The following is a 12,382-nucleotide window of genomic DNA, read 5'->3' on the forward strand; positions in this document are numbered from 1 at the left end:
TTCAGCAGAAGAGGTGTTGAAATAATGGTATAAAGATACACTTCGAAGGTAGCAAGTAGAAGTGAAGATGGTATGGGAGATAGTGAATTCAAAAGTAAAAATTACATCAAGATTAAAGATTGGCATAAAATGATAGGTTAAAGCAGAGATGAAATTGTTTCAGAATATCTGTTTTATCAAGAAGAGCTTTAAAGCAAGGTGAATTTGCATAGTGAAATACTTGGGATAGTTTTAGTAAGCAGAATATTGCATTTATAGATTACTCTTGTTGGAATGATTACTTGTCTTATTAAAAAAACAAATAAGTGATCATTTTAAAACTGCTTGATTATAAAATTCTCCTTTTTTTTTTTTGTTTACAGTTCAGAGCTTAATGCTTTTCTGCAGAAGAGGATACATCTGACTCCACATTGTTCTTCAAAGGAACCAGGTTTCATCACTAAGCCTCACACTTTAACAAGTCCCAAAGAGTAAAAGGTAAAATTGTACTCTTGTAATTAATAAGGTTCCTATGGCTGTCAGTCACCAATGCTGAAGGGCTGAATAGCAGTGTCTTTCATTCTCCAGAACATGACTGAATTTGATTCTTAGAAGTAGACATAGTCCTTGATTTCTGCAGTGTTTGCTTTAAACTTGACTGGTTGCATTGGAAGCATCTCTGCAGTCTTAGCCATTGGCATGTGTAAGTGCTGAGAATGCTTGACGTACTGCAAATTCGGATACAGAGACAGAAAGGTCAGACCTTGAAGAGAGAATAAATGCGCTACAGGTGCATTTCCTGTGGTCTTGAAGTTCTTTCAGCTATTTGTTTTGGATACCACATCTAAGTTACTAGTTCTGATGTAGGACCTATATACTGTAACAAGTGAAGGATTTTGTTGAGTTCTAGAAATTGAGCACTTTGTTAAAGTGAAAATACTGACTCTTAAATTCTGATTCTTCATGATGATGTCAGTTGTGTCACAGGTGAAAGTTTTTTGTATTTAGCTGTACATGTATTTTTCTTTTGCATATTAATGGAACAGTGTATTATTTGTTCTACAGATTTTCATATTGCTCTTGATCCTTATAAAGTTAGGTACCAAATTAATTTAAAAATTAACAGAGGGCTAAAAATTTAGTTGGTACATACCTGTATTAGTGCATACTATGTAAGCTAAGCAAAAACAAGTTTCTAATTGGTGTCTTGATTTTAAACTTAATTCTATGCCAGTGATGGTAGTTTGCTTTTACTGCAGAGCAACCTGCCTGTTGTTTGTTTTTGACAAAAATTTGAACAAATGCTTCTTCTTAATTTACTTTCTTTCTGCCATTTCTGGCTGGTTTTCAAACAGTGCAACTCTGTTACTTTTACAAAACTTGGACAATGTGGGGAATTTTTAGTATCATTAGTGCAATTGTTATTTTGAAGAACTGGAGTGAAAGAGTGGTTTGCTTTCAGTGTCTCTTCAGGGCACTAGATTTGGGACAATAAAGGCAATACGAAGTTGGGCCTTATTAATTGAAGAAGTGGGTAAGAGGGCACATGGGGAACTTGGGCAAAACCGCATGCACACCTTGTGATGCACCTTCAAGGAGATTGTGCTTGCAGCACAACTGTCCCAGCTACTTTCCTTCTGCACTCAAGTTATGAAACTTTGTGGGGAAAAATCCTAGTTTTGTGAAGCAAACGTACACAACATGCGCCTGTCATAGATCCTGAGACAACTTGGTGGAAACATAAGCTTTCTTCCTCAGTTTCCCCTTCTATTCAACAACAGGGATACAATTTTCCTGGAACACTTTGCAGACTGTCTGGATTATGGAGTTGCAGCTGACATACTTCTTGTGGTATTATTAACACTTCAAGTTCCACTGGATTTGGCACTTCCAGAGACAAACAAATCCTTCCTTCTCAGAAACTATGAGTCACTGAAGTGACTAAACCCAGCTTCTTTGAAATAAATGCAATACTTTTTTACTATTGATTTTATAACATAGTAAAAATTCCCAAGATCTGCAAGTTCAGCTCATATCAAACTCCCTGCATGCAGTTGTTTCTTAATGACTGACAATGTTACAGTCCTGCTTCTCCCTTTCAGCAGTCTCTGACATCTGACTTTGAATATCAAGGAGAAGGGTTTAATTGCATTGTGTTATCTTTTCATAAACCTTCAGCCTTTACGGTCATGTAATTTGGGGTACCTAAAAGTAGGTACTCGTTGGATTAAATACTTCAATTTTATATTCCTTCTCCCACTATTAACATTTCATTCATGTTCTCTATTCAAAATCATATGTATACCTGAAAAAAACCAAATACTTCCTACTGAGCCTTTGTAATGAATAAATGACTGCTTTAAGAAATGGTTAGGTTAACTATAACTTTCTCACAGTACGGAGATCACGTTCTAATAGGTATCTTATTTCGTTTCACATCTCTATTATAACAATGTGCTCAAGGAAAAAAAATACAGTAATAAATAATAGCTGTAAAATACTGTATCCTGAATGCTTTCTGTTTGCACAATTTCTAAATAGAATGTATTACTACTGAGGAGTGTACTTTCCATCTGTTCAGCCTTCAAAATCATGAGAGTCTTGTAGGTAAAAGTTAAAATAAAAAGTAAAGCTATATCTGAATTCAGAGTCAGAAAAAGGTTTGTATTGGCTTAGTCCAGACTTATCTATCATGAAATTTAATAAAACAATGTTCTCTTCAACTCTGTCATGTAAAATGAGCTATTAAAGTCCAGGTTATGGATGATAATGGAAACTGTATTAGAGAAGGTAGGAGGGCAGAGCAGAAGGTTGGATAGAGGGGAAGATTAAGAGCAGCTTATAGAGCAAATGAAAACTTCACTGTGCTCTAATGAAGAGCATGTTTGTTCCTCCAGAGTCACATTTTGGTGTGTTTTCTTCTCTTATAGGCAAACGTACAAATGTCTACCACAAGACTAAAGTGTGATATGTTATGTTTTTTACCATAAGCACCCATAAAATGAGCTCCATTGCAGACAGGTATGTTAATAGACTCTTAAGAGTTTTGGGGGAATTACTGTTCAATGTTTCCTTTAATAATCTTTTCTTATGGTTAATATATAGAGAATATTAATTTATGCAAAAAATAAGAGCAGTGAGGTTTTGGCTATTTTTGACAAAGTTATTTTGGTAGTTGTTAGGTGTGTTCCTTTGTAGTAATTGGAAATAGTGATTTTTATTGTTTGAGATTAGTCTTAAAATGTATTACTTGTTTTCAACCATAGAACAGCATCTGTGCAATTTGAGTTTATTTTTAATGTTTACTGTAATTTTTTTTTTTTTTTAGTACTTCAATATTTGATTAAGGAAAACAAATACATTTAAACGGTTAATGACACTGCAGATGATGGTAAAGTGACCTGCTAACCTATTTCAAGGGAAAAGTAATAGCTGAGACATGGTTTCTACTTGATTCCTTGAGCTGGACTTTCTTAGCAGCTTAGGTGAACATGTGTCTGCAGTATTCTGTGTATTACCATTTTGAGACTTCAGGAAATGAAACTTCCATCAAATTTACTGAAAGTTAAACCCATTTTAAATAAATAACAATAAAAGCAAAGGGTAAAGCTTTTTAAATACTTGTCTTTCTCAATTCTTTTAGTGAAGTTTTGTGGCATTTCACTGAAACTTCAGCCTTTTGAATATAAAAATTCCTTTTAAAAGCTTTACATTTATGTACCAGCATACAAAATAATTACTTCCTAACATCACTGCTTATTGTAATGTACAATTGCTTGATGGTGATTTCTTGCATTAAGTGAAGGAAACATTAGGATAAAAAGTTAAGGGTGGACACACAGAGGTCAGCGTGGACAGCACTAGACTGAAAGCAGACAGAAGTTAGAGAAATAAAATATGAAAATCCATTACACAGCAGTTATGGAAAACAGAAGAACAGTTTTGACTTGACTTTTAAAACAAAAGAAGATGAAACAAAGGTGTTGTATGAAGTATACTGAGGCATCATTTTGATACTTTAACACCTCTTTAGCAGTACATGGACAGTTGTTGATTGAGGAAAATTTGTGATACTTGGTTAGGAAGCAAATACAATAATAATAATATATATTAACAATATAATATTGAATAATTACCATTACTGTTTAACGTTGTTATTAATTGTATATTTATACAATTACATACATGGATGAAGTATAGCATATTCCTCAGCCCTCTTCCATTAGTGATACTTTAGAATTTAAGAAAAATGTGCTTTCTTACTATAAATATTTCCAGTAATTGTAATAGAAGTTGCCAATAAGTAAAAATAAATTATATTTTTCCTCTCAAGTTTTCAAATGGGTAAGGTAATGTAAATAATCAAGAAGATAGACAAATAAAATTAAGTATTGTTCAATTAAACGTTTGCATAAGGTTGTAGGTTCTCATTACAAATAGTCTGAAAATCCTTTGAGTTGTGTCAGAAATGTAAGGTTTTTTTGCTTTCTATTTAGTAAGTGTCTTGCAAGGAGAACTTATAGCAGACTTGGCTTCAACTAATTGATGATGGTCTTTGCGAGACATCACAGTAGAACAGTGCTTCAGTTTCTTGATGTAACAGAGATTATGAATACTTTTTTTCCTTTGTTGTTGTTGGACTCCACGAGAGAAATTTTACACTTTAACATTTATTTCTTTCAGAAATGATGGAAGCATTTTTGATGGGTTGGTGGAAGAAGATGACAAAGATAAAGCAAAAAGGTAAGTTTTTAAGTTAAAGCTAAAAAAAATGCCCTATACTTGTACACTTGGGCTTATCAAGGAGATTTCTAAACAATGTATTTATAATTGTGGTTCAGTTATTTGTATTTTTGTCAAAGGATGCTATATTCCAAAGGCTTAGCTGCAACCCTCCATGAGAAGGAGGAAGTCATTCTTCAAAAATGGTGTCTGAGATTAGGAGTGGGTGTTTTTGTGATAGTTCTCACAGCAGAGAGGGGCTGTTTGCATCAGGAACCTGGCAGTAGTATAAGAAGGTGACATAGCTGTTATAAAACATTTTCCGGTTTATTTTTCAGAGTGTCTAGAAACAAATCCGAAAAGAAACGTCGAGATCAGTTTAATGTACTTATCAAAGAGCTGGGTTCCATGCTTCCAGGTAATGCTCGGAAGATGGATAAATCCACTGTACTGCAGAAGAGCATTGACTTTTTACGGAAGCACAAAGGTAATTCTTTGTAATTGTTAAAAAACATTGTAAATTCTTAATTATTTTAATGATATTAACTTAGTACATAAAACACCAACAATTTTTGCAGCTTCTTTAAGTAAATTGTCCAAAAAAATACAGAGTTCCCAAAGAAAGATACCTTAAGATCCTAATTTAGGTAGCAGAGATGTAACTATGTTTTTGCTAATATTTTGCAAAAGCCAGTACTAATATTTTTTTGTCCCATAGTTGTTAAAGAAGTCTGTTTCATAAAGAGAAGCATTTATTTTTGAAATAACCTTTAAGTTTTCTGTTGTGGACAGATGGAGACCTTTAGAATATAGTCAGTTTGTAAGACACAAGTTGTCTTTGCTTCACAGGAAAACTGCTGATCCATTTCAGTGGCAGTACTTGCTTTGATACGTAGAGAAGACTGGTTTGAATAGTTGGTTTGTCTCTCCAAGTTCGACATAAAGCAAGATAAATGACTGAAAAAGCTAGTCTGAGGGAACTTAATGCTCCCTCTCTTTATGTTAGGTATCTACACAACTGGCTGCTTTAACAAAGATAAGGCAATAGGGCATTGTGGTCTCCAGCAAGCGTTATTGAGTAGGTTGTTTGAGAAAGGGTGGCATACAGTGGGTGTGCAGACTAGGAGCATGGGTGTTTTTTTCTTCCTTTTAGCTGGAAAACCAAAACCAAACAGAAAGTCTATAAATACTTAAATACTTTTACTTGAACTTTCTAATTTTCAAGACATATCCACTGATGTATAAGCCACTGAGTGTGTGTTTGTTGTTTCTTAAACCCTCATGTGAAATGTCAAAATTTTTAATGTCTTTGAACATCCTTGCTGTGTTTTGTTTCTCTGGTTGTTTGCATCAGCCGATGGTGGGATATACCCAGATATGTTGTACTGAAGTTCATTACAGATCATTATTTCTGTCATGAAAAAATTCTTCCACCAAGTGTATACTTACACATATTGCTGTATTAAACCCTTGTCCCAGCTCCTATACTTGTTCTTAGCATGGCACCTTGTGGTTCACACTGCCAAAAACAAGTTTAAAAATTCAAGAAAATGAGCTCGTTCACAAGTTAACCTATTTCCCTGAGTAATTTCTGACCATGCATACTAATTAGAAGGCAGTAGGGACAAAAGAAACCTCTATTAGGTTATAGAATAAAATAAGTAAAGCTATTAAGTTGGTGGATAGGTTTGTATTTATCAACAATATGTGTATCAATTTAAGGTATGTTAAGGTATGATAAATATTTTTCCATGTCCTAGCACCTCTCTTCCATTAGTGTTATGGTTCAAGTAGCACCAGATGTGTACTGAATAGTGCTGTTAAAAGGTAAACATAACAATTAAAACGGAAAGGGAGGGGGAATAATTTTTGCAAGTGTTCATTGGTTTGGGTTTTTTTTTTTTTGCCCATTAAATATTGATTATGCTGTTTTAATTCTTGAGATACATTTGTCTCATAACAAAAAGAAAAGCAGCGTGAAGGCTCCTTTTCTGTAAAAGTCAGTTCTGTAGGTTCTAAGGCCTCTGAAAATTGATTCTGTTTCAAAATCGCTTTGTCTTCTATTGATGATTCCTATCATAAAATACAGAATATGGAATGAATATGTGTGTTAGCCAGCCAGCAAAATGCTTTCTGAGATTATATTTTTGAAATATTTTGGGGTGGTTTTTTTTTTTTTTTTTAGCATAAAGGCGGAAAAAAGCAGCTCTGGACACTGGTGCCTTTTAGGGCATGGTGCTTTTGTCGTTCACATGGTGGGGCAGAGTGCAGATTTGTGTGACTGCACATATCGTACTAAGGTCTCTAAACCTCTGGCTGCCAGCGCTCACTAGCATTGATCTGTACTTGGTTTACTTGAAAATGTTTTGGACAAAATGTTGGCAAAGGTCAGAAGCATGCTTTGCCTCCTGAGGTGCTTGGACCTGTTTGTTACACTAAAGCAGAGTGCCCTAGCAATAAATGAATTGTTTGGCAATGATTAGCTGCTTTATTGTTGAAAATCCTACTGTGTTCAGCCATCAGGTTTTGATTAACTGCATTGCTTCTGGTTCTTTCTGGACCGCTTCCACATTGGCCAGGCTTGGTACTCTGGCAGCAGCTCCAGATGAACTATCTGAGCTGGTTATTGGCCTGTGTGGATTCTGTTTCTCCTGGGGGAAAAAACAGCAGAGTAAGCACACTGAAATTGTATTACTGAGAGCGCTTCACTTACTAATACTGCCTGTCATCTTCCTTTGAATTTGTAAACAATAGATTTTTGAAAATTACAAAATATTGAAGAATGTTGCTGTTTATAACTGATATTCATACAGCACACAGATAAATGCTACAGATCTTGGCCTAGCTGGCAATTTCTTTTGAGGATGCTCAGTGCTGATGCAGAGTTGCTTCAGATCCATGACTTGAAGGCTGGACGAGTTCAACGTGCAAGCTTGGTTGTGCTTCTTTGTCTGGTATCTAGCTCAGGAACGTCACCTCAGTGTCATTTATCTTTGAATGCAACTTGTGGCATGATTTTTAAGCATTTCTCTAGTTACCATGTAAAACAAGTTTTTTCTGTGTTACTTTGGCTCTGTTTTCCAATATCATACTTGTTCTAATTACGGGGAATGTAAAAACACCCATACTTGTGGTAAGAATGGTTCATTAAAGGCATAAACTTCAGCTTTTCTTTAGTATAAATCCTTTCTATAAATCTTCCATGTCCTTTGACTTCCGCCTCAGTACTCAATATGTTTGTTCTGACTGAAAAGTTAGGCTTGGGGTTATACTTAGGTTATCCTTATTCTCAAGCCCATTCTTACTGCTTTGTGATACCATCTCAAAACAGATAGCAAAAACCTGCTCAATTTCTGTCTTTTGTGAGATCTGATCATTGGAAATTCTGGTCAGTCTTATTTGTTGTGATTTTTTTTCCCCTCTCCTTGTAGCTCTCCTCTTCTTGACAGTTTTGTGCATGACATTGCTATTGTTTACTGTTCTTTTAGTTAAGTCTAAAGCTCTTTCGTTAGGTTTTCCCCCTTCAGTGTGGGAAACAAAGTTCTGAACTGTTCCAGCCCTTTGCATATTTAGCTCGATTCCAGATTTTCTGTTCTCTTTGAGCCATCTGAACTAACAAACTAGCTTACAGCCTTTGTACAAACTTGTCCTTTAGAAATCAAAAACCCTTAAAGACGTAGTTTGGTTCTTTCATTTCGTCTAAATGCTCAATTCATGATTACTTGTTCAGTTGTTCTTACAACCAGTACTTCTGTAATGCCCTTGTTACTCATCAAAACAAGTACTATGTGATCTTGCTTCTTGTTGTTACAGTTATCAGTTGATAAGGAAGCGTCAGCCTTCAGAATCTGGGGTCTGGTTTTGCTTAGCAGCTGTTGTTTCTCTCACCTGTGTATGGGAAGTTAATCTATATATTTCTTCTAAGTTCTACAGGAATCTCTGTTCAAAATTCATCTTTGTGTATGAATCAGACAGTAATTCTGCAGTGGAGTCTGTCGTACAGCTCTTAACAGTCTTTGTTGCAAACCTACTCTTTTTTTAATGTAACCTTATTTCTTTACAGCAAAGGGTAGGTAGAAGAGAAAGGACAGTGAAAATTTTTAGTGCAAAGGTTAGATTGACCAGGATTGGCCAAGATGCTTGAGGATTAGGCATTTTAATGACCTAAACTGTTCCGGAATTTTGGCTTTCTAAATCTTTGAAAACAACACTCTCAATAAAACATTTTATTATAGTCTCAGAGGAAAGAGTATTTTTCTATTGTCAAAATCCATTACTTACTGTCATTGCCTTCAGCATTTCCTTGAAGTCTGGCAGGACTTTAGCACAAAGTGGTAGAAGGAAAGAGAAGGTAAATCTCATTATGACATAGGGGAGAAGGCTTTTACTTCTTTTTTAAGGAGCAACATCTATATGTAATGAATGAACAACGGAGGAGACAAGAGAACTGTCTCCTATTTCCTACTGTGTATATGTAACTTAGTGGGAAAATAATGGCTTTTGGAAGTGTGAATCCTTACATTGTATATATGTTTGATTATAGAAATTACTGCACAATCAGATGCCAGTGAGATTCGACAGGACTGGAAACCGACATTCCTTAGTAATGAAGAGTTCACACAGTTAATGTTAGAGGTATATTATTTCTGTTTTTCTTGGAGTAGACTATTTCCTCATAGGGACTCATTCCATGACAAAATTTTTCAGGTTGGTGATGTAACTTTTTGTTTTCATATTTTAATTGTAACTATACGTTTTCATGAAGGTAAACAGTCAAAATTCCTATGTATACAGTGTAATGTAAAATAGTTTTTCTTTTAACTGCATTTTCAATTACCTAAAATGTGCTAACAGAGGAAGTCCACAGTGTATTTCTGTCAAAGTCAAGTGGATATTTTAAATTATCAACATAAGGAAGGTACTAGTCAAATAAAGAATTATTGTGCATAAATTAAAATCTTAATTATAAAAAAGGCTCAACACATCCCTGTCACTTGTGGGCAATAAAGTGTTTAATTTCTTTGTTTATTACACTTTCCAAAAGTGGTGTGTGAGCATTACTTTGCTAAAGAAGATTACATGAATAGTTGGATTACTACTAGAAATAAAGTTTCAGTGTAAGCTGTCATTTCCTTGGAAATGAGAATAAGTAATTTGTTTCTTGTTGCTGAAACAATTTCTAACAATAATTGAATGAAAAATATTAAACTAAATGAACAAGCACATTTTATTTTCATTCCATAGTTAAACCTGTTCTTTGAGGCACAGATTTAAAAAGGAAAATGTTCTATATTTTGTAGTTAAAAATTTTCAGAAAATTCCCTGTGCTGAATTTCCATATTTTTTCCAACAAGTTGTTGAACTAGTTGTTTATATTTTTTGGTTTTTTTATGTAACTGTTTCTGGCATTTCTCAAGTCCTCTTACAAAATACATGTCCACAATTAGTGACTGTAAAGATACAACAATATGACATAAGAATTTTTTTCAAAGATGTGAGCTTTAAAATTTCCTATGTAGAAATACAGTTCTGTCATACTTTTCTGTTTGGTAGTGTTCAACTAGAAGATACATGTGTTACGTTCAGTGGAAATAGGTTTGAGTTAGTAGACAATAAGGCAGTCAGAATTGTATCTCACAGTTTTCAAGCCCCAGTAAAATATTGCTATGAGTTTCTTTTATTGAGATGGGAATATTGAGATTTAAAATACCAAAATTCATTGATTTCACCGCCTCTTTTCCTTGTTCTTCTCTTACTTTTTCCACCTCTTCTTGCTTTTGTCTCTAGCTCATTTTTCTGAATTTTCTGATATTTAAAATGGTGATGGAATAAAAAACTAACAGGCAGGCAGAGTGGGAGATGGGAGAAACAGTGGCTGGCTGTATATATGGACTGAAGTCTTGCCTCTGAAACCACAAATTGTTTAAGAACAGGACAGAACAGGATGGGAATTGTAATGCTTATAGTGTAAAATCAAGACTAAGAAGTTTTAGTAGCAAAAGGTATCCTCATTCTTATAATAAACTAAACTAAAATTGGTCTAAATTATTTTCCATGTTGAATATAGTTTAACATTTTTAATACTCTCTGTTCCTTCTTACTTAACTGCCCATTATGTTTAATTTCAGGCTCTTGATGGTTTTTTTTTAGCAATTATGACAGATGGAAATATAATATATGTGTCTGAAAGTATAACTCCCTTACTTGAACATTTGCCAGTAAGTACAAATTGTTTTCAATAATACATCTGTTTGTCTATGGATGGTGTTCTGATATGAGTATTAATTAATTGTTAGCCTTTGTGGCATTATAGAACAGATGTATGCTTTGTTATAATGCTGCTGCTTTTCCTTCAGCACAACTCCTTGCTACTGGTGTGTCTCCTATATTAAACATTTCCTTTGGAAATACAGAATGCAGTCGGCACTCTGTTAGGCAGGATTAATGAAGTGCCAGACTAGCATTAGTTTCTCTTCAACATCAGTGAAATAAGGGTTGACTGCAGGAGACCATTTAGAATTCACAGCTATCATAGCCTCTACATGAGCCAGAAGAGTATTGCTAAAGAGCTATATCCTTGGAATTTTTTTAAACTAGTTTTTCACTCCTTTCTTCTTTGCCAAAGAAGTCTTACAAGAAATATGTTGCTGCTGGTTCTGCTAGGTATATACTTTGGGTTTTATCACATTCACTCATCTTTAATCTTGCTGGCATTGGTCTCTGGTAAATGTAACATTCTAGTTTTTTGAAGTTACCTTTAAATAATGTTTTTCTGAAATGAGGCAAATTAGTACTCAAATATGCAAACAATTGATTAGTGAAACAATGAGCTGGTTTTTTTAGAAGAGAGGGACAAGTTATTCTTAGAGGCTAGTTGTCTTACTGTGATAGGAGTATTTGGTAAAACCTTGAGTGGCATATTTAAAAATGATTCTGCAAAACACCAATTCCACTAAGGTATGCATGGTATCAGCTTCAGAATTTTGGTACAGGTAATTGTGACTTAAAGTAGAATTTACTAGGTTCTCTGAGGAACATTTGTCCTTTGCTTTTAGGTGTGATTTGTGTATCCTGGACGTATGGTCTATGATCCCTTTTTTCTGAATACTTAATCAGATGCATTTATGCATATAATCAGTTGTTCAATTTTATTGCATTCATCTCTGTTGTTCCCAGTTTTGTGTAAATAGCTGTTGGACTGATTATAAAATTTATTCATAAAACCAATTGCAATTGGTTATCATTATTGGTAACATAATAACCTATATGATGTAGGGAGGGACTGTCTTTTGTTCGAAGATATTGTTTCAATGTATTGGATGCCACTGACAGGCTACAATGCCCTAGAACAACACCCTGTAATTTCTAATTAAAATGCTCCTCTACTTGGAATTGTTGCATCCCAGGGAGGTTAATACAAGCTTCATTGTACTTTAATGTGTATGTATATCTGCTGCGTTCATGGTGATTTTCACTAAATGGTTCACAGTGTCAAAATGAAGACAGATTAAAGTGAGATTTTTTTTTTTTTTTGTAGAATACTCATGTGCATTCCAGCAGGTGGCTTTGTTGAGTCGGTGATGTTCTTCTGAACTGTGGAACTGTTTTGCATTAAAATAGTAGGCTTTGTAACATTGTATGTCTTGCATTATTTTAATACTTATTAAATTTTTTTCTTTTA

General features: G+C 34.4%; 1 protein-coding gene across 3 annotated transcripts in view; it reads left to right on the forward strand.

Moving 5' to 3' along the window:
* Positions 1-362: 362 nt before the first annotated feature.
* CLOCK (clock circadian regulator) overlaps positions 363-12,382 on the forward strand; it is a 32,111-nt gene continuing 20,091 nt past the window's right edge. For 2 of the 3 annotated variants that reach the window (XM_010297140.1, XM_010297141.1), the window contains exons 1-5: positions 2,954-3,000; positions 4,663-4,722; positions 5,040-5,188; positions 9,245-9,336; positions 10,830-10,919. In XM_010297140.1, coding sequence (XP_010295442.1) covers positions 2,954-3,000; positions 4,663-4,722; positions 5,040-5,188; positions 9,245-9,336; positions 10,830-10,919 — 438 coding nt within the window. Of the gene's footprint in view, positions 478-2,909; positions 3,001-4,662; positions 4,723-5,039; positions 5,189-9,244; positions 9,337-10,829; positions 10,920-12,382 lie in introns of those variants that run through there. The other variant, XM_010297142.1, reaches the window with a different exon arrangement.

Source organism: Phaethon lepturus, unplaced genomic scaffold, assembly GCF_000687285.1.
Source record: "Phaethon lepturus isolate BGI_N335 unplaced genomic scaffold, ASM68728v1 scaffold6981, whole genome shotgun sequence".
Taxonomy (NCBI): domain Eukaryota; kingdom Metazoa; phylum Chordata; class Aves; order Phaethontiformes; family Phaethontidae; genus Phaethon; species Phaethon lepturus.